Source organism: Littorina saxatilis, linkage group LG13 (genome assembly GCF_037325665.1).
Source record: "Littorina saxatilis isolate snail1 linkage group LG13, US_GU_Lsax_2.0, whole genome shotgun sequence".
Taxonomy (NCBI): Eukaryota; Metazoa; Mollusca; class Gastropoda; order Littorinimorpha; family Littorinidae; genus Littorina; species Littorina saxatilis.
Window position 1 is genome coordinate 17,838,863 of NC_090257.1, and position 21,806 is coordinate 17,860,668.

Consider the following 21,806-nt stretch of genomic DNA (forward strand, 5'->3'; position numbering starts at 1 on the left):
ACACACACACACACACACACTCACACTCACTCACACACACACACACACACACACACACACACACACACACACACACTCACTCACTCACTCACTCACTCTCGTCTGGATTCCTCGTCAATGTTACATTTAGTCAAAACTTACCCAAAGGTTAAAATGGCTTGTGAACATAACCAAGACCCCAAATGCATGGAATCCCAAACATTGTATAAACCTCAAACTTAGCACTGTTTGTGTACATACCTGTTTAGTTTGTAAAGTCATAGATAGAATAGTTCAGCCAGTTCCTTCTTTTCAAAAGTGTGTGTATGTGTCTGTGTAACAAAATTAACAGAGAGAAGTTGAGGGTCGGCAGGAAAAAGCTAGGTTAGGTCTTCTGACTGTAACCACACCATTATTTTAGGCCTTACTGTTTTATGAATGAAAAAAAGAATGGTAAGGTACCGGAACGTTTTAATTTTAACAAAACCAGACGTTCACGAGTACATTGACCCAAAAGGTCTTTATGGTTGACAAGACAGACAAGTAAGTGAAAACTTGTCTCAGAACGCGTTGATTGAGTTCAGTCTCTGGCAAGACAGTCAGAGCCATGAAATAAATGTTTTGTGATACTGTTTCATGACATTTGATGTGAACAAAATGTTACTACATGTACAGCATTTTTTTTACAACCCTAACCCTAACCCTAATTTTCCATTACTAAAATGATTAGCAAAATGCCCAGACCCTAGAGATGCTGGCTGCCAACTGACTTTTTTTTTAAGCCTGACTGTTTCCTGCCACTTGATTTGAATACAATGTGTATCTTGCATTTGACTTGTATTATTAGTATTTGACTTAGTGTGTTGTATTATTAGTATTTGACTTAGTGTGTTCTATTATTTAAGTTATTGAGACATCACAGTGAGCTAAGAGATTTATAGAGCAAATCGAGAAAGTGAATTATTGAACGAAGCGAGTAGCGCTGAGTTCAATCATTTTCAAGATTTGCTCTATAGATCTCTTGGCGCACTGTGATTGTTTCAATAACGATATTGTCAGTAACGACAATAGATTAGAACGTTTGACAAGGCATTTTTCTGCGGGCGTTTGGATAAATTGTGGACAGGACGAGTTAGATCTACTATTGTGTGTGTGCCGGCTTTGCAAATTTCGGGGGTATTGGCGGTTTATTCGCCGACCATGCGTTTTACGATTTGATTACCCTGTGCACCGTTTTATCGAGTAGCAACTAACAGTATGAGTTACAGTTATGCTAAATGTACCGGTAAGCATACAGTTTCGTTTTAATATTCAGTTAATTGTTCGTAGAAAAACATGTACCAGAATGTTCTATGCTCCCAAAAAATGAACAATCCCCAAGCAACTGAGTGACGTCCCCTGATATCAAAGTGACACGTTGGTTTGCTCATTCGCAACAAATAAAGTTGGCATGTTATTTCTCGCAACGTAGCTGCATTCATCTGGGAGGTTGGTAATATGATTACATGGTAAGAATGTTTTGAAGCCTTCGCGTGTTCTGTTTACATCGTAATTGTCTTGAAATATGCGAAACCGTTCATTTCAGTACTAAACTGACGCTATCGTCTGCTACATCTTCGTGGGACAGTCAATCAAATCAGTCGACTTCCAAAATTAATGCTGCATGGTCAAGCTCGAAATCTGTCAGTAAAAACACTTCTGCTTTTAGCCGCGGGAAATTTAGGGTCAAGCATCATTTGGTAATGTTTAGAAGATAAGCTACATGTCACTAACACGGAGGATGAGAAGAATCTTCTCTATTCGAAAAAAGGGGCACAGGCATAGCAAGGCAAAGGGCGGATGAATACACTGTCTGGAACTGTTAGCGCACTCCAAGAACAGTTTTAAGTGCATTGCCATTAGCCAATCAACTGTTTCACATCAGCCTAAAATGTGACACCAGTACTTACTGACAATTATTATTATTACATGTATGACAATGATGTCTTTGATGACAGCGGTGGACGAGCAGAACGCCCAGACCCTGGAGATGCTTGCTGACAACCGACAGCTGGAGATCCAGGCGGCCAAGGAGACGTCAAGGTCAGCGCCCAGCTTTGCCATCTTCGCCACCGAGCTTGACCACCACCCCCCGTCCCCATCCTCCACCCCACCGCCGCCACCGCTACTACCATCAGCAGCACAGCTACAACCACCAGGTCAGTTAAGAATCCCCTTCACACCACCACTACCTTGCAGAACAGCTTTAGGAACAATTTGCTTTGTGTCTCCGTTTGATCCTCTGCTCTTGTTGTTCTTGTTGTTCTGGTCGGCCATTGTTAAGTTGGTTGGTTTTTCTTTCATGAAAATGTAGCTAGGTTCCGTGTCAGCCTTGCTGGTGTTGGATGGAAGGGAATTGAACCATCAGTCATTTCATGCCGAGTCAGCAAGCATTCATGTGTTCACAAGTAACAAAATAAAATAGACAAAGAAGACAGCCTAAAATCTCAGCCAGACTCATCAAATGAAGTGAAAGGGTTAAAAGAATTTAGCCTGAGATCTTGGGGAAAAAACCCTGAGTGTTTTTGTTGACAGGTTAAAAGTAGATAGCCTGAGATGTCTGTCAGATGCAATACAAACCCTAGTGTTGTTGACAGGGTCACGGTCACCGGTGGGCCCGGCGTCACGTCGGATCAGCAGCATGAGCACCTTCAACCGCTCGGCCAGCGTCGACTCCAAGCTCCACGCCAAAGCCGCTGACACACCGCCTGCTGATACCAACCCCACCACCGCCACCACCACCGCACCGCCCATTCCCAAGCTACGCCTGCCCTTTGCCGACTCTACCACCTTACCAGGTCTGTCAGTCAGAGTGCCTGTACAGTAGGAAATGTCGGGGTCAAGTTAGGCTCATAAATGTAACTGAACTTTTGAAAATTTAAGGTTGGATCACAACCCAACATGACCGAGGTCTGCTTGACTCTGGTCAAATTTCAAGGTCACAACGGAGTCATGTTCAGATCTAAATATAGAAAAACATTTCTTAGATGTGTGACAAAAAGCTGGAGTTCGAAAATTCACACACTTCCAAGATCCGATGACCTCCAGACATGAACCATAGAGAATACTACATGGCTTGCTCTGTCGTACCAGATTTACACGAGTTGTTTTTTAAAATATTGAACTGCGAGCGAAAGCGAGCTGTTCACTATTTGAAAAAGCAACGAGTGTAAATCTGGTACGAAACAGCAAGCCATGTAGTATTCTGTTTATCCTACATACTGTATTTACGTGTATTTTAATGAAAATGTCCTGCAGTCGAGGCGCGGCTAAATTGAAGATGCTTGTTTTGGAACCTCGATCTCTTCTAAAGCCTCGTGCAATCTATTACGTCAAAGTAAAGAAACGTCACTCTGAAAGTGTGGCGTGACGTGTTAGTTCTAAAAATTCATCGAGAGTAATTAGCGAGCATGATTTTTTGTTTCTATAATGACGTTTGTCTCGGTGACTTTGGCATCATAAGCAGTGGAAAAACAGGTCCCTGCCAGACTTGCTTGACATGACCTCATTTACATGATATACACACGTGTGATTTGAACGATTATTATCTCACGGGTGTCTCACACACGTATGTAGGATAAAAGTCTGTTTGACCTTTGTCAAATTTCAAGGTGACAGTAGGGTCAAGTTTGGGTAACAAAAAGTCAAAATTATTATTTTCTTAAAAGTTTTCCATGTTTAGATCTGTACAACTTGTAGCGCTTTTAGGACTAGTAGATATGACTAGTCTGGTTGATCCTGGTAGTATTTCCAGGTCACAGTATAGTTGAGTTCGGGTCAAACAGTATAAAAATGTCACTTTGTATGGAGTTTGTTTCTCTTTCATATTAGGCAAGGCGAAGGTGAGTCTTATAAGCGTTTGATTTTCTTGTGTGATGCCAGGTATCAGTAGCAGTATAGCCAAGTCGCTGGCGGGGGGAAGCTTCATCAGCAAGGTGTTACTGGCCAATGCCGACGCTCTGTGTGCCGCCGCCTCCCCGCTCCTCGAGCAAGACATTCCACTGTGAGTGTTTCTCTGTGTGTGTGTGTGGGGGTGGGGGGATAAGTGGGGGTGGGGGGATAAGTGGGGGTGGGGGGATAAGTGGGGGTGGGGGGATAAGTGGGGGTGGGGGGATAAGTGTGTGGGGGGGGGGATAAGTGGGGGTGGGGGGATAAGTGGGGGTGGGGGGATAAGTGGGGGTGGGGGGATAAGTGGGGGTGGGGGGATAAGTGGGGGTGGGGGAATAAGTGGGGGTGGGGGAATAAGTGGGGGTGGGGGGATAAGTGGGGGTGGGGGTATAAGTGTGTGTGGGGGTTGGGGGATAAGTGGGGGTGGGGGGATAAGTGGGGGTGGGGGATAAGTGTGTGTGGGGGTGGGGGGATAAGTGGGGGTGGGGGGATAAGTGGGGGTGGGGGTTGGGGGATAAGTGGGGGTGGGGGGATAAGTGGGGGTGGGGGGATAAGTGGGGGTGGGAGGATAAGTGGGGGTGGGGGGATAAGTGGGGGTGGGAGGATAAGTGGGGGTGGGGGGATAAGTGGGGGTGGGGGGATAAGTGGGGGTGGGGGGATAAGTGTGTGTGTTTGGAATGATGTCACAGACCATATTACACCTGAGGGGCGGGAATGTAGCTCAGTCGGTAGCACGCTGGATTTGTATCCAGTTGGCCGCTGTCAGCGTGAGTTCATCCCCACGTTCGACGAGAGATTTATTTCTCAGAGTCAACTTTGTGTGCAGACTCTCCTCGGTGTCCGAACACCCCCGTGTGTACACGCAAGCACAAGACCAAGTGCGCACGAAAAAGATCCTGTAATCCATGTCAGAGTTCGGTGGGTTATAGAAACACGAAAATACCCAGCATATGCTTCCTCCGAAAACGGCGTATGGCTGCCTAAATGGCGGGGTAAAAAACGGTCATACACGTAAAATTCCACTCGTGCAAAAAACACGAGTGTACGTGGGAGTTTCAGCCCACGAACGCAGAAGAAGAAGATATTACACCTGTTAATGGTGCGGTTCTAAGAATGAATGTCTTGATCTGCGTCAAATGTCTTATTTTGGTCAGAACTACAGATAACGTATAATGTTTGTTGCATCAAACTAGAATGGTTTGTTGGGTGTTACAGGGACCTGTACCAAGAGAGGTGTGTGATGAACAACTACTTTGGTATCGGGCTGGACGCCAAGGTGACCCTGGAGTTCCAGAACAAACGAGACGTACATCCTGAAAAGTGCAGGTAAACCCTCCCTCCGTCAGCACCTCCCATCTTACGTCTATCCCCTCCCTCAATTCTCTCACTCTTCCTGTATTGAAGGTGAGGGAGAGAGAGGAGGAAGACAAACACAGACATGCAGAGAGAGTCACAGACAGACTGAGTCACAGACAGACTGAGTCACAGACAGACTGAGTCACAGACAGACTGAGTCACAGACAGACAGACAGGCAGAGAGAGTCACAGACAGACTGAGTCACAGACAGACTGAGTCACAAACAGAGAGAGTCACAGACAGACTGAGTCACAGACAGAGAGAGTCACAGACAGACTGAGTCACAGACAGAGAGAGTCGCAGACAGACTGAGTCACAGACAGACTGAGTCACAGACAGACTGAGTCACAGACAGACAGACAGGCAGAGAGAGTCACAGACAGACTGAGTCACAGACAGAGAGAGTCACAGACAGACTGAGTCACAGACAGAGAGAGTCACAGACAGACTGAGTCACAGACAGAGAGAGTCACAGACAGACTGAGTCACAGACAGAGAGAGTCGCAGACAGACTGAGTCACAGACAGACTGAGTCACAGACAGACTGAGTCACAGACAGACAGACAGGCAGAGAGAGTCACAGACAGACTGAGTCACAGACAGAGAGAGTCACAGACAGACTGAGTCACAGACAGACTCAGACTGAGTCACAGACAGACTGAGTCACAGACAGAGTCACAGACAGACTGAGTCACAGACAGACTGAGTCACAGACAGGCAGAGAGAGTCACAGACAGACTGAGTCACAGACAGACTGAGTCACAGACAGACAGACAGGCAGAGAGAGTCACAGACAGACTGAGTCACAGACAGAGAGAGTCACAGACAGACTGAGTCACAGACAGAGAGAGTCACAGACAGACAGACAGGCAGAGAGAGTCACAGACAGACTGAGTCACAGACAGACTGAGTCACAGACAGACTGAGTCACAGACAGACTCAGACTGAGTCACATACAGACTGAGTCACAGACAGAGTCACAGACAGACTGAGTCACAGACAGGCAGAGAGAGTCACAGACAGACTGAGTCACAGACAGACTGAGTCACAGACAAACAGACAGGCAGAGACAGACAAACAGTCAGAGGCAGACAGACAGGCAGGCAAAGAGACAGACAGAGACAATGAGGTGCAGGAAGACACTGGCACAAGGCGAGTACATGGGTGTTACTCTTCCGGCTTTTGCCGGATTTCCGGTTTTTGAAAAAATCTGAAGCCGGAAATTCCGGTTTTCCGGGTTTTCAAAAAAAACAAAAAAAAAAGCTTCGTTTCGCCAAGTTGAAATAACGAGCAGCGGTTCCGATCCGACTTTTGACACCGGTTCGCGTGCTTTCTCGGTTCGCTCCCTTGGATTTGCCGCTATCTTGCTTATTATGATTTGGTTTCGTCGGTGTCCAGAAACTTTCTTTCAAACTTGAGCATTTTGGACCCCTGCCTTTCAGGTTTTTTGATTTTTCCCAGTAACACCCATGCGAGTAACAGAGCAGACATGGCATGCCTCAAGATAATCAGCCCATATTGTGTTGTATTTTGTCTGTTCTGTTGTATTGTACTGATTGTGTTGTGTTGCGTTACGTTGTGTTGCATTGCATTGTATTGTATTGTACTGTGTGCAGGAGTCGCACCAAGAACTTCATGTGGTACGGCGTGCTTGGCAGCAGAGAGATGTTTAACCAGACCTTCAAGAACCTCGACCAGCGAGTCTTACTTGAGTGCGACGGACAGCGCATCCCCCTTCCCTCTCTACAGGGCATCGTCATTATGAACATCACCAGGTGGGTAGAAAAAAGGCCCTCAGATCGCTTCAAGAGTTATACTATAAGATTCTGCATTACTAATAATGCTAATGGGTAAAGGGACTGCCTTAACTTTGAAAAAGCACGAGTTTTGAAAGCTCAATTAACTGTCGTAAAATTGGCAAAGAAAGAGCATTCCGTATTGGTTTACTTCCACTGAGTTACTTCCCTTGTTTGTGTATGCCATACTGGTTACTAGGCCGATACAGATAACTGGTTTCAAGCCAGCGGCACTACCGACTGAGCTATCTCCCCGCTCTGGATAGACTTGACTGACGCGGTGTCATTGTGTGTTACAGCTACAGCGGCGGGACCAACTTCTGGGGCGGCTCAAAACAGGATGAGGTGAGTACACTGCACGTCTCCAGTGATCAGCGTTAGATACAGTGGACCTTTTAAGACCTCCAACAATTTGATGTTGGGTCCAAAAAGGGATGGAGTCTTAAAACGGAGGTAAATTTACTAAGGCTATGAACTGAACTTCTGACAAAGGAGGGTGGAAAGAAGGGGGAAGTCTTAGGCCAAAAAAAAAAATAGTCTGTTTACGGTATCCCGACCGACCCTATTTTTTCGCGCGACCCTAGACTTTTTTTTGGCATTTGGGAAAAAAAAGAAAACAAAAATTAAAAAACAAAAAAAAGTCTTTCTTTTTTTGCAAAATAACTTAAAAAATATGGTTTTTTAGAGGAAAAAAAAATCCCGACCTACCGACCCTATTGTTTTTGTCTATGTTACCGTAAACAGACAATTTTTTTTATTTGGCCTTACATGTTTGGGTCTTAAAAAAGTGAGTCTTACATTGTTGGGTCTTAAAAAGGGGATTCCGCTGCATTGGGACTGCTTAGTCAAAGAAATTATTTGTCAAGCTGATGCGAGGACTGGTTGTGGTGGGGTGGTGGAAGGGAGACAACCAGAGGAGTGGAAGATGTCCTGAACAGCATGCTGTTTGACACATTGTTTTGTCCTTGTCAGTTACTCCTCTTGTTTGCTGACTTCCTAAACTCTGTGTGTGTGTGTCAGTGTGTGTGTGGAGGGAGGGGGGGTTAATGTGTGTGAGAAAGAGAGGTAGAAAGAGAGATCAGGCCAGCTTAGTGTGTCAGTGTGTGTGTGGAGGGAGGGGGGTTAATGTGTGTGAGAAAGAGGTAGAAAGAGAGATCAGGTCAGCTTTGTGTGTCAGTGTGTGTGTGGAGGGAGGGGGGTTAATGTGTGTGAGAAAGAGAGGTAGAAAGAGAGATCAGGCCAGCTTAGTTTGTGCATGTGTGTGTTTGTGTGCAAGAGAGAGAATAATAATAATAATAAAACATTCTTTTATAGCGCTGTTCACCACCAAATGGCAGTCTCATGGCACTTTACATTAGACATTAAAATTTAACATTTTACATATAAAAAGTTTTCTTGTAAGAAATAACATACAAGCATTAAAAACAATTCATAGACAATGACCACTTATAGATAATCTAGAAGAAGAAAAAATTTAAAAGATGAAAAAAACGTGTAAGATAAGTAATAGACACATAGTTACGTTACACATAAAAAGTCGGACAATAAAACAGAACTCGCATAAAAGCGTGCAGATCTAAAACAGAACGAAGATGTAACACAGACTGTGGGGCAACAAATTAAACAATTAACAACAGGCATACTGTAGGGGTAGAAGGGGGGAGAGAAACAGAAAGAGGCCGGGGGGGAAGGGCAGTTAGTTTATCAGACGGACTGCAGATTGTGATTTTGTGTGACAGAACTTCCGGCCGCCGAGTTTTGACGACAAGATCCTGGAGGTGGTGGCGGTGTTCGGCGGCATGCAGATCGCCGTGTCACGCCTCATCGACATTCAGCACCACCGCATCGCTCAGGTCAGTTAGTCTTGCTGCCAACTGTTACACAACGCTACACATTGCTACACTCACACAAATAATCACAAGCATGCAACACTTCCCTCTTTCTTGTGAGTCCTGGTACTCATTTCTGTTTCTCAGTTCATGCAGCGATCAGAATATGGGTCAGAATACATTGTCCACACGGAAAATTGGACCGACAGACACTCTCAAATGGGCATTATTATGTTCCTGCTTTGTAAATAAACTGTAAAACATTTTTTTTATATTCTTGCGCGAGATAGCATAAATGCGGATGTGCAATTAAACTTGAAACAATTCTAGACATAAGCACCATTTGCTGCGCTGGAAGTTCCATGAGTGTGTCAGTGTGAGTGTTCCGTGTTGCAGTGTCGTCAGGTCAAGGTCACCATCCTGGGGGACGAACCTGTCCCTGTGCAGGTGGACGGGGAGGCGTGGATGCAACCGCCGGGCTACATCCGCATTGTGCACAAAAACCGTGCCATGATGCTAACACGCGACAGGGTGAGAGATGTGTATTATGTTGTGATCTCTTGTGTGTTTGTGTGCGTGTGTGAGTGTATGTGTGCGTGTGTGTAAAATGGGATTCCACTGTACATGTATTCTATGATGTGCGTTGCAGACGTTTGAGAACGTGCTCAAGTCGTGGTCGGAGAAGGGGGATTCCACTGTACATGTATTCTATGATGTGTGTTGCAGACGTTTGAGAACGTGCTCAAGTAATGGTCGGAGAAGGGGGATTCCACTGTACATGTATTCTATGATGTGTGTTGCAGACGTTTGAGAACGTGCTCAAGTAATGGTCGGAGAAGGGGGATTCCACTGTACATGTATTCTATGATGTGTGTTGCAGACGTTTGAGAACGTGCTCAAGTAATGGTCGGAGAAGGGGGATTCCACTGTACATGTATTCTATGATGTGTGTTGCAGACGTTTGAGAACGTGGTCAAGTAATGGTCGGAGAAGGGGGATTCCACTGTACATGTATTCTATGATGTGTGTTGCAGACGTTTGAGAACGTGCTCAAGTAATGGTCGGAGAAGGGGGATTCCACTGTACATGTATTCTATGATGTGTGTTGCAGACGTTTGAGAACGTGCTCAAGTAATGGTCGGAGAAGGGGGATTCCACTGTACATGTATTCTATGATGTGTGTTACAGATGTTTGAGAACGTGCTCAAGTCGTGGTCAGAGAAGCAGAAAGTGGAGCGACCGGTCAGTCCGCAGCCAGCCACTCTGTCCGAGGATGAGGCTCACGTCTTGCTCAACTTCGTGGAGGCCGCCGCTTCTCTTATACGATGGTCAGTTATGTCCTCTGTGTGTCAGGGCCTAGCATTGTACGCAAAACGGCGTATATATGCTAAGTCTTATATAGCTATTCTGATGGACATGTGGGGGAATTCGGGGGCTGTGATTGGATGGTCTCTTCCGATCATCAAAGCATAATGCTACAGAAGTCGGCCATTTTTGCCAATATCCAAAAGCATATTGTCAATAACAAAGACGCATGGTTCCGGTTTACCCATCTGTACCACACGATGTTTCACTGATCGACAACAGCATACACTGACAACTTGAAATTCTTCTCGGAAATGTTTTTCAGCTTTACAAATGTCGATAGCATACCTTTTTCTGCTAACTTCCCGATGAAACAGGACTAAACCTATTATTTTCTGTCCCTAAACACCACAAAATGCCCAAAGTCGAAAGATGTAGTACAAACAGGGGAGTAAAACGGAACAGCCGTTTTTGTTTGCCTGTGAGCTTAGTTCACAGTTGCCGACTGACACAAACTTTCGCATTCGGCTTTTCTTATCTCGTAACTCCACACTAAATACCCCACTTCCCCTCTGAAGTATTGATGTACAACCCATGGCACTATTAACATTCATGTAGTCGTTTATAACTGAGGTTGAAAAATTCGCTTCATGACGAGACAAGTATAAATGCCATCACCCAAACTGAAAATGTCGCTGCCGTCTGCTCGCTTTGTACGGATTAGCTGTTCTCTTTTCCTCCCCTTGTTGCATCCTAGTTCTTCAGTTGTTTCTAGTTTTCCGTTGATGTTGTGTTTTGGTCTTCTTCATAAGTAGTCTTGTTCAAAATTTAAAAAACTCAAACTTCTTTTTGTTGTATACGAATGAACTAATAAAAAGCTGTTTAACAGCTGTGTTGTCAAATCGAGTTTTTTTCCAAAGTCAGTGTGGCACCTGCGCAAAACTAATGCGCATAAGAAACGGCGTCTGCTATTAAAACCTGAGATCGACGCAAAAACTGTCATTTTGTAAGTTTGGAACAACAAATTAAGGTCAGAACAGCTATATAATCGCTATTGTATTTTCAGCGTAGCAATAGGGTCCGATATTTAGACTCGAACAAGTATAATGCCACTCGTCTTCGACTCGTCGGCATAATACTTGTCTCGTCTAAATATCGGACCCTATTGCTACGCTGAAAGCACAATAGCTGTTAATAAAGAAGGAATTAATCAGGAATTCCAGATTTTCAAGGATTTTTTTTTAGTTTTTATACGCTCTACTCACTTATTCCAATGCTAGGCTCTGTGTAGTTGTGGGTCATGTCGACTGATTTGTCAGCTTGCCATCGGGCAGGCAAATAGCACAGAATTTGATGAGAGATTTATTTCCCAGGGTCAATTTTGTGCATGATCTGATAGACAAAGGGATGTAAGCGCTCTAAATAATAAATAATAATAATGATAATAATGGACATTTATTAATCGCCCCTTCTCACAAGAGCTCACGGCGATTTACATATTTTCTGCCGTGTGAGATGGAATTTTTTACACAATACATCACGCATTCACATCGGCTGGTAAATCTCAAGCCATTACGGCGAATATTTATTTTTTACGGCCTGTTATTCCAAGTAACACGGGTATTTGGTGGACAATTTTTATCTATGCCTATAGAATTTTGCCAGGAAAGACACTTTTGTCAATCGTGGGATCTTTAACGTGCACACCCCAATGTAGTGTACACGAAGGGACCTCGGTTTTTCATCTCATCCGAAAGACTAGCACTTGAACCCACCACCTAGGTTAGGAAAGGGGGGAGAAAATAGCGGCCTGACCCAGGGTCGAACACGCAACCTCTCGATTCCGAGCGCAAGTGCGTTACCACTCGGCCACCCAGTCCCCTGTGTACGACATGTGTAATAGAGTTGGTGAAAGTATTACGAACGGGCACCTGAGAGAATAACACATTGAAATAAACAAGCACATTCCATCCTCAAGGACAACAAGATGTATACAAAATACCAAATTTAGAAAATGAAAATAAGCAGAGATGCAAAGTGTTGATTTGACACGAGGTGTGTGTGTGTGCAGTGTAAAGGTGGCGTCCAAGAACAACAGTAACGTGGAGCAAGAGTTGTTCCCCCTGGCACAGAGCGCCTCGGAGTGTCTTGACCGACTGTACCCTGCTGGAAAGCTAGCCGAGGTAGGGTCACACAAGAGCTCTCTTTTTTTCATCTTTTTTTTCCCTTTTGATCCCTGTTGTGTTTACCTTTTTTTCTTATCAATGTACAGGGTGACACAAAAAAAACAGATCCCACCAAAAGTTTAATATTTTCTGAAATAATCAGCCGATTCTTTTATTTTTTCAGGTGAGCCAAGCTGAAATGATGTTCTAACAGCCCACCAAGTTTGAGCTTCAAGATGTCATGAACAACGGAGCATAAGACATTTATAGTCGAGGCCTATTTTCGCCGGCGAACAGATTTGCTCGGGCTGCGCACAACAGACTCTCTGACTGAATCAATATTCCTCGGTGTCCTTGCTGATTTAGGTCGACCAGAGTGGGATCCCCTGTTAGGGTTTTTACTATTGAGGTTATTGACAGTCCCATGGTCTCTGAACTTATCCCTCCATCCATAGATAACTGATTTAACAGGAAAGTCTCTACGTCCAAACTGTCTTTTGAATTCCAGTTGAGCAGCGTGGATAGAATTCGACCGAAAATAGGCCTCGACTATAAATGTCTTATGCTCCGTTGTCCATGACATCTTGAAGCTCAAACTTGGTGGGCTGTTAGAACATCATTTCAGCTTGGCTCACCTGAAAAAATAAAAGAATCGGCTGATTATTTCAGAAAATATTAAACTTTTGGTGGGATCTGTTTTTTTTGTGTCACCCTGTATCATATGCATCTCTCTCTCTCTCACCCTCTCTCTCTCTCTCTCTCTCTCTCTCTCTCTCTCTCTCTCTCTCTCTCTCTCTCTCTCACCTTTCTCTCTCTCACCCTCTCTCTCTCTCTCACCTTTCTCTCTCTCACCCTCTCTCTCTCTCTCTCTCTCACCTTTCTCTCTCTCTCTCACCCTCTCTCTCTCTCTCTCACCTTTCTCTCTCTCTCTCTCTCTCTCTCTCTCTCTCTCTCTCTCTCTCTCTCTCTCACACCTTTCTCTCTCTCTCACCCTCTCTCTCTCTCACCCTCTCTCTCTCTCTCACACCTTTCTCTCTCTCTCTCTCTCTCTCTCTCTCTCTCTCTCTCTCTCTCTCTGTCTCATCCTCTGTCTCTCTCTCTTTCTTGCTGTGGCCATTTCTGTACGGGATGAAAAAAACCTTTCTTTCTTGTGCGACATGTCAATTTTCATGGTCTGTAGTTTCTCACCTTTATTGGTCAGTTGGTCACTGGCTGTTGTTTCGCTAGGAACCAGTTCTCATGTGTGCTGCATACAAAGGAAAGAGAGAATGCTTAATGTCCTTCAGGCTAAATATTTCGCCTCCTAAGGACAAGATATGGGTTATATGATTCGATTTGTTATGCCCACACGGCTTTTGACGAGATACACAAGTGTATGCGTGTTTATGTGGTATCAGCCATCTGCACTTATGACAGAATGACCAAGGTCTTTTACATGCCATTGTGGTGACACGGGGGGGTGGGGGGGGGGGGGGGGGGGGGGGACATGGCTTCCGTCTCTGGGTCTGCACATAAAGTTGACCCATGTCTGGCCTGGCCCGAAATGCTGCATACAGTGGAACTCCCCTCTTAAGACCCCCAATTTAGGACTCCCTCCCTTTTAAGACCCCCAATTTAGGACTCCCTCCCTTTTAAGACCCCCAATTTAGGACTCCCTCCCTTTTAAGACCGTTTTCTCAGACTTTCTGTTCATACCCGCTGTAAATGTTCCTCCATGTTGAGGCGTTTTCCTTTTTAAGACCCCATTTTCTCAGTTTTGTAGAGGTCTTAATAATGAGGATTCCACTGTGTTTCTAAAGTGAGGAAGTGAGAACTGTGTCAGCCTGCGCTAGGTCATGCTTGGGGTTGATACTGCAGAAGAGAGTGTGTGTCAGGAAAGAGTGTGTGTCAGGAAAGAGTGTGTGCACGGTGAAAAGTGTTTGTGTGCTTGGTGGAGGGAGGGATGGAGGAGGCAGGGGGGGGGGGGGGGGGCAGGTACGCTATGCCATGACTGATTGTGTGTCTGGTTTCTCTCTCTGGCAGCTTGACTCGTCCGATAGCGAAACCTACCAGGTGTGATATTGAACGCTTACCTGTGACACATTGAACGCTTACCTGTGACACATTGAACGCTTACCTGTGCATGTGTGTCACACCCGCTGTTCAAAGCCTGACCTTTACCCCCCCCCCCCCCCCCCACCTTCATTTCTGTACATATCCCCCTGTGACACTCCATAATACCCTCAGTCTGTTGTCTGTTGTCTGTGGTAGTGTTAGACGTGTGTTGTCTGCCTTCATGTGCAACAGTCTGACCAGTTTGTGCAGAAAGAGTACCGTGCCTTGTTCCTTTTCACTTGACTTTCTGCTGGCTCTGACTGACTGATCAGTGAGAGAGAGAGAGTGTTTTTTGTCTGTCTGTCTGTCTGTCTTCATGTCTGTTTGTCTATCTGTGACTGAGAGAGGGTGTGAGTGTGTGCATATATGCTTTTTTGTGTACAAAGAATATCTGTGTCATGTGTGCAGATCACATATTTTTATCATTTTCACTTGTGTTTTGTTGTCATGCTGCCCATTGTCATTGCTTGCTTTTCTCACTACACTTAACGTGTGTACAATGGAACCCCCTTTTAAGACCCACCCCCCCCCCCCCTCCTCCTACCACCACCAATTCAAGACTTTCTCCTTTATGGGGACCTTGCTGATTTAGATGTTGTGTTGATGTCCTTGACCAAACTAGCACCGTGCACCGAGAGCACCCAGGTGGATCGTTTTTGGTATGTGACCAATTGGATGGATGTTATTATCTCATGTAAATGTCTGATCAGATCTGAGACAGTGAGGTGGAGTGGGCCTTTAAACAAAACCCAGACAAAGTGTTGTTATTCCTTTGTGTTGAGCCACACGTTGAGTTGGTCCCAAGGAGTACTGATAGAGAGCTCCTTGGTTGGTCCATTCCCTTGCTTGCTGAGTGCTGGGGTGCAGGCTGCACAGAGTTGATTTGGCCGTCACGTCAATCCCGTGTGTGCTCCCTTTCAAACTCATAATTTTCTGCTGTTGATTTGTGCTTGTACAGTTGTGTACAGTGGAACCCCCCCCCCCCCCCTTCAACCAATTTAAGACTCCCTCCATTTTAAGACACTGGTTTTTGTTCAGACTTTGTGTTGATGACCTGTGTAAATGTAGCCCATTTTCTGACTATTAAAAGAGGCCTTTAAAGAGGGGTTCCACTGTACTCCGTGACAGGTGTGACTTTGCCTTGCTTGTTTGGCAGCAGTGTTGTGGTAACAGTGTGTTGAGTGTAGCAGTCTTGTTTTCAACACTCACCACTTTCCAATGTTGTCTTCTTCTTCTTCTTCTGCGTTCGTGGGCTGAAACTCCCACGTACACTACGTGTATTTTTTGCACGAGTGGAATTTTACGTGTATGACCGTTTTTACCCCGCCATTTAGGCAGCCATACGCCGCTTTCAGGGGAAGCATGCTGGGTATTTTCGTGTTTCTATAACCCACCGAACTCTGACATGGATTACAGGATCTTTTTCGTGCGCACTTGGTCTTGTGCTTGCGTGTACACACGGGGGTGTTCGGACACCGAGGAGAGTCTGCACACAAAGTTGACTCTGAGAAATAAATCTCTCGCCGAACGTGGGGACGAACTCACGCTGACAGCGGCCAACTGGATACAAATCCAGCGCGCTACCGACTGAGCTATATTCCCGCCCCTTTCCAATGTTGTAACCATCCCCTCAATGTTAAAGCTGAAACTTACATCGATAAGGGATCTGTCAATACAGCAAAGTGTTGAGCACAGAATAGTTTCGGGGTGCGTGATCAGGCTCAAATGGCAAAGCCGACAGCAGGGGAAGGGAAGTAACCTCTTCAGTTTAAGGTACTCAGCAAGAGTTGCTTCCCATCACATGAGTAGGTTGGTTCAGAGATCTGTGTTGACACATACACATCTTTGGTTGGTCGTGAGGGACTGTACTTTACACACGGAGTAAGGGTAGCTCCTTTCCATCCAGCTAGAGACAAAATACAAAATGTTTCTTTTTTAGTCATCAGCACCTTATACATAGTACAATGTAGAGAAAATTAGAGTGATAAGCATCACTTTTGTATTGGTTGAATCATACTTCCTTGATCCGTTTGTGTTGTGCACGATGTGAAGCTGAGACTGTGCTCATCGTCTGTAAAGTAAAACAACGACACAGCAACAAGTTGTGACACCACTGTTTGGACAACAACAACAGCTTTCAGTGTGGTTTAGTTCCTGAGAAGAAGAAACAATTCAAGGGAGGATAGTTTCATATTTGTTCTAAAACATGACACAAGACAGTGCAATATTGATAGCAATAGTCAGTGTATGCAGTAAAAAACAACACATTTTAAGGGAGTCTTAATTTGGGGGTCTGATAAGAAGGGATCCACTGTGTGTGTGGAAAGAAGAACAAGTTGCAGAAGGTAGATGAAGATGCTAACGGCTGTGTGTTACGCTGTGTGTGTGTGGAAAGAAGAACAAGTTGCAGAAGGTAGATGAAGATGCTAACGGCTGTGTGTTACGCTGTGTGCAGCCCACACTGCGCAGTCAGGTGGCAGACCTGGTACAGAGCGTGCGACAGTTGCATCATGGGACATCCAGCTTCCTCCTGCACAAAGCGCCGTCACTGGTAGGTCATCCTCCCTTCAGCCCTCCACTGCCTGGCCTTCTGCAGCAACAACTAGCAACAACGCTGAGGCGTGATTAACCATTCAGTCAATCAAATGCACTGAAATGCGTCCGCTTCACTCCAACCTTCCTTATTAAACAAGGAGAGATAGATAGACAGACAGACAGACACTGAGACAGACAGACAGACAGACACTGAGATAGACAGACAGACAGACACTGAGACAGACAGACATAGACAAAGTGACAGAGATAGGAACAGAGAAAGACAGCCAGAGACAAAACTACAGAGACCTGAAGATAAATTGAACAGAAAAAGTCACTGGAGGCTAAAGTTTTATCATGCCTGCAACAGAACGTTGCAAGGTGAAGCCATTATCTATCCTCTTTCAGTATGACATCATTTGTGTGTTCCAGACTTGATACTACGTTCTCGTATCGAACTGTGTGCTATAAAGAGCCATGAAATTAAAGATTTAAAGCATAATTTCCATTCAACAATTTTTTTCTTTTTGAGCATATTTTCAACATCAAACACAATAAAACTGTATTTTTGAAGTCAGAAAATGGTAAGGAATAGGCGAATTTTAATCTTATGAGTCTTGTTATGCTAAAGTAAAGACTGTGGCTATTTAATGTTTTTTTAAGCACATTTTCAATCAAACACAAAAATGTATGATGTGATGATGTCATTATATATGATGTCACGATGTATGATGTCACAATGTATGATGTCATAGCTGTGGCCGGAGCTGGAGGAGAAGATGTCGGCGTCGCTGTTGTCGCTGGATATGGAACTACGCAAGGCGGGGGAGATCGCCGGTCTAACGCACAGAGCTCACACCATCGACGAGGTAACACCCTTTGTTATGGTCACTGGAACCCCCTGTACTGATGTGTCATGTTTGACTTTATAGACCACCAAGAGATTGCCAGTCTAACACACAGACACGCTTTGGAGGAGGTAACACCCTTAATTATGTGTCATGTTTGAATTTAAAAGGGTTGAGTCATCAAATCCCGACCGTGCCTGGTGTATTAAGGGTGTAGATTTCCCAGGTCAACTTATGTGCAGACCTGCTAGTGCGTTGCCCCCCTTGTGTGTACACATGAGTACAAGACCAAGTGCGCACGGAAATGATCCTGTAATCCATGTCAGAGTTGGGTGGGTTATAGAAACACGAAAATACCCAGCATGCTGAACAATGGACAAGATTGTGGACGATAAAGGGATAAAGATGTTGAGTTATGTCTGTCTGTCTCCCAGTCAGGTATGATGGAGCAACAGAAGCGGAGCAAGGCGGCAGGACGACACAAAGCCGCCGCTATGCGACTCAAAGGTAAAGGTAAGGTGATGCCCCCTATGTAGATAGTGCTACTCCCCTGTAAATAATGGTCCCGATGTTGACTTGAACCTTTAATTTTGAAAAGAAAGCATGCCGGAAACGAACGCTGAACACTAACAAACAAGAACAAAAAAGAAAAGGAACAAAAAATTATTACAAATAAAATCATACAGCAGGCAAAAGGCTTATCTTGCCAACAGGCCGTATACAGTAGTCCCTTCCATTTCCGGCCCTTTCGTGGGCGTGAACCTGCCCAGAGCGGCCAGCTTTCCCATGACTAATGAGTTTTCCTTCTATAATTGACTCTTAATGGCCGTTAACCTGTCTGACGAGGTCAACGGTCACTGATTTTTGCCCTAAGGTGCCCCTCTTACTCGACAGGAGCGGCCACTTAACGGCCACTTGTCACTTTCGCGGGCGAGCGCCTGTGGCTCTCCCCGCCCACCCACCTCCCACCTGCTATCTGGCCGTTAGAAATCAGCAGAAAAAGACGGCACAGCACGAGCAGACGACATGAATACTAACGCATGCGCAAACTGTAAATCCAGACATGCGCATACATGTACATTTACGGCAGTCACTTCCGGATCGATCACAGCTGATGTGAGTTTGAAACACTTGTTTATCTGACACTCAAATACATATATAATAATCCAAACAACACACATAGAAACATACGAAACAATAGCTTAGCCAGGACGATCGAGTTAAACACGCAAATAATTAAGATGTATAAACGAAAGCAAAACTAACAGAGACAATGAATCGGCGGCTCGTGGATGATCGCTTTCTTTTCTTCATGAAAACTTGATCGTGTTTTTGGGGGTTTTTTTGGAGGAGGAGGGGGCCTGTAATGAACGGCCACCTGATATTTGCGGTCACCTTTGCAATGACTAATGGGTGACCGGATATGGCAGGTACTACTGTATATGATATATATTTGTGTCATCATGCCTAGTTCCCGGCACAGGTTTCTCATTCCGCTCTTTTTCCTCCTTCTCTTGCTTACGTGTACTGACCGCCGCGTTGGTCTCACCTTGATACCAACTCGGGTCACGTACTGGAAACAAAGGGGTCTTCCTCTTGTTCTGGCCTACACCATACCATTTTCCTATGAGGACAGGATAAATGGGATCTTCGAGTATGACCACTTCGGTTTTGGCATCAAAATACGGACAGTCAATGTGGGCCACAGCCGTGGGACACAATTTCCGTGTTTTCTTCTCTGCGAGAGTAGTTTCTTTTTTCTTTGCCAAGTACCTTTCTTCAGGTATAAGGTCGGCACTGACCATAATACCTGAGCACCCGGAATCGCGTAATGCTTTTACGATTCGGCCGTCTAACTTGATGAACACTTCCTCTTTGAAATCCTTCTTTTCGCACGACTTGCACAGCTTGTCAAGATGTACGGGGATTTCTTGTTCATCAAATTCATTTCGAACATGAACTGCGTGAGCGCCTTCTCCCTTATTGGGACAAAATCGTGACGTGTGTCCTTTGCCTCTGCAAAAAAAACAACAGCCTGTGGCTTTCAGTCTTTGTTTTTCATCATCGCTCACGTATTTATGTTCTTTCTGTGACGATTTCTCTTTCGCGTCACTTTTGACGACATTCGAACTTTTCGTGTTCGAAAACGCGCTGCTGCTAGAATGGTTTTGGTGAGATTGCCGTGGCCTGATGTTCGAACGTGATTGTTCGTACTCCGTGGCAATTTCGCCCATTTCTTTCGCAGACTTCGGTTTCCGATCAAGTACGTGCAACATCACTTCGGCAGGGAAGGTGTTCTCTAATTGTTCTCTGAGAACTAGATCCTTCAGATCTGCTACATGTTCATCGCACTTGGCTAACTCGATCCATTTATCGAGGATGCGCTCAAGTTTGGTGACATGTTCTTTGTACGTGTCAGATGGGTTTCGCTTTAGCTGACGGAATTTCTTCCGATATTGATCTGCTGTCAGTTGAAATCCATCATACAACGCATTCTTCAAAGTGTTGTAGTTGCGCGCGTCTTCGAAACTGAGTTTTGCATAAATGGTTCTTGCCTTTCCTTTCAGGAAATACACCATTCTCGTAGCTTTGCGTTCGTCGTCGAGATGACAGTCGGTTGCATAATGTTCAAATTGTGCAAACCAACTCTCGATGTCGTCTTTGTCATCAAGAAAAGGGATTTTTGGGATAAAGTCGTCATCCCCACGACGCCTCGACGCGTTATTGTTGGCGTTGTCTCGGCGTGCTTCCGTTTGTATCCTCAACTGTTCTAGCTGAAACGCGCGATCGGCTTCTCGTTCACGTTCGAGAACTTCACGTTCACGTTCACGTTCGAGAACTTCACGTTCACGTTCACGTTCCTCTCGTGCGCGTTCTTCAGCTACAAACTCCCGCAAGTCTTTGCCTTCGAGTCCTAACTCTCGTCCTATCGCCAAAAGTTCGCGGGTCCACTCCAATCCGGATTTTACAGGGTGGATCGGACTTGCACGTTCATTACTCGCAGCGGATACATAAGTCGTTACACGCGCGCCTAACGTCTGAGAATCATTATCGCTCGATTCTCCTTGGGTGTTGACATATGTGTCACCACCTTCAACATCTGAAACTACGGCCTCGGCCGTATTCTGGTTCTGCGGGTCAGCGTTCATTCTTGCTATATGCGCCCTAGTACTCGGGTGTTTGGATGTTTGCATATCCTTTACGTTAACTCACACACAGATATTCACTGAATCAAACTGCAAATACGTGATGCTCGGTTGAAAAACCGATTTGACTAAACTGCTTTTCACACACTATTTACTAGAGAGAGAAAACTCCCCCACTATAGAATGAAGTGTTACTTTAGTGAAGCTCACTTTGCTACTTGAATTCATGAACGTTCAACGTTACCTCAGTAAACGTTACGTGTCCCAATGACACGATTTCTCTGAACCATTCTAATATCCTTTTATAACCACGGATACCTAACACTAGAATTTATGGTTCTTCTGGTATATGTCAAACAATATACCGTTCTATCGAGTGAACTTCATTTTAATATCTCATCGGCGCTCCATCAACGTGGACCTTTCGCCTATATCAATATCAACTCGATTCTATCGCACAGTAAGTCGAAATAAGATTCTTCAATTATCTACTGCTGTATAGACAATAATCTAAATTTCCTAACCCTTACTCTTGGCGTTGTGAAGTGTGACTGTCTGCAGAATCAACTTCACTTCCACGGTCCTTCTGGACGAAGATGAGTGCTATCCCTCGTATATAACCCAATTCGCCCACCAACCTCCCACGGCGACCAACAATATTATAAATTTTGTCGACTAAGGGACACAGGATGGCTTGACAGGGTGTTAGTCCACTGTCTTCTGTTATAGCTTTTTGTTTAGCACAGCCAAATAGGGGGAACTAAACTACTATAACATTAGTGCTTTACGTGAATTATTATAGTGACGTCAAAGCCTTGCGTCACT

The 21,806-nt window shown here is 45.0% G+C and overlaps 1 protein-coding gene across 9 annotated transcripts in view; it reads left to right on the forward strand.

Moving 5' to 3' along the window:
* The window catches only part of LOC138983755 (diacylglycerol kinase delta-like), a 144,916-nt gene that overhangs the window by 113,095 nt on the left and 10,015 nt on the right, over positions 1 to 21,806 (forward strand). For 7 of the 9 annotated variants that reach the window (XM_070357066.1, XM_070357069.1, XM_070357070.1 and 4 more), the window contains 14 exons: positions 1,977 to 2,177; positions 2,616 to 2,816; positions 3,901 to 4,021; positions 5,122 to 5,232; positions 6,880 to 7,038; positions 7,359 to 7,404; positions 8,799 to 8,912; positions 9,285 to 9,419; positions 10,077 to 10,216; positions 12,265 to 12,376; positions 14,381 to 14,410; positions 16,908 to 17,003; positions 17,743 to 17,856; positions 18,270 to 18,348. In XM_070357066.1, the coding sequence (XP_070213167.1) occupies positions 1,977 to 2,177; positions 2,616 to 2,816; positions 3,901 to 4,021; positions 5,122 to 5,232; positions 6,880 to 7,038; positions 7,359 to 7,404; positions 8,799 to 8,912; positions 9,285 to 9,419; positions 10,077 to 10,216; positions 12,265 to 12,376; positions 14,381 to 14,410; positions 16,908 to 17,003; positions 17,743 to 17,856; positions 18,270 to 18,348 (1,659 nt within the window). The remainder of the gene's footprint in view (positions 1 to 1,976; positions 2,178 to 2,615; positions 2,817 to 3,900; positions 4,022 to 5,121; positions 5,233 to 6,879; positions 7,039 to 7,358; positions 7,405 to 8,798; positions 8,913 to 9,284; positions 9,420 to 10,076; positions 10,217 to 12,264; positions 12,377 to 14,380; positions 14,411 to 16,907; positions 17,004 to 17,742; positions 17,857 to 18,269; positions 18,349 to 21,806) is intronic. The other 2 variants (XM_070357067.1, XM_070357068.1) reach the window with 2 other exon arrangements.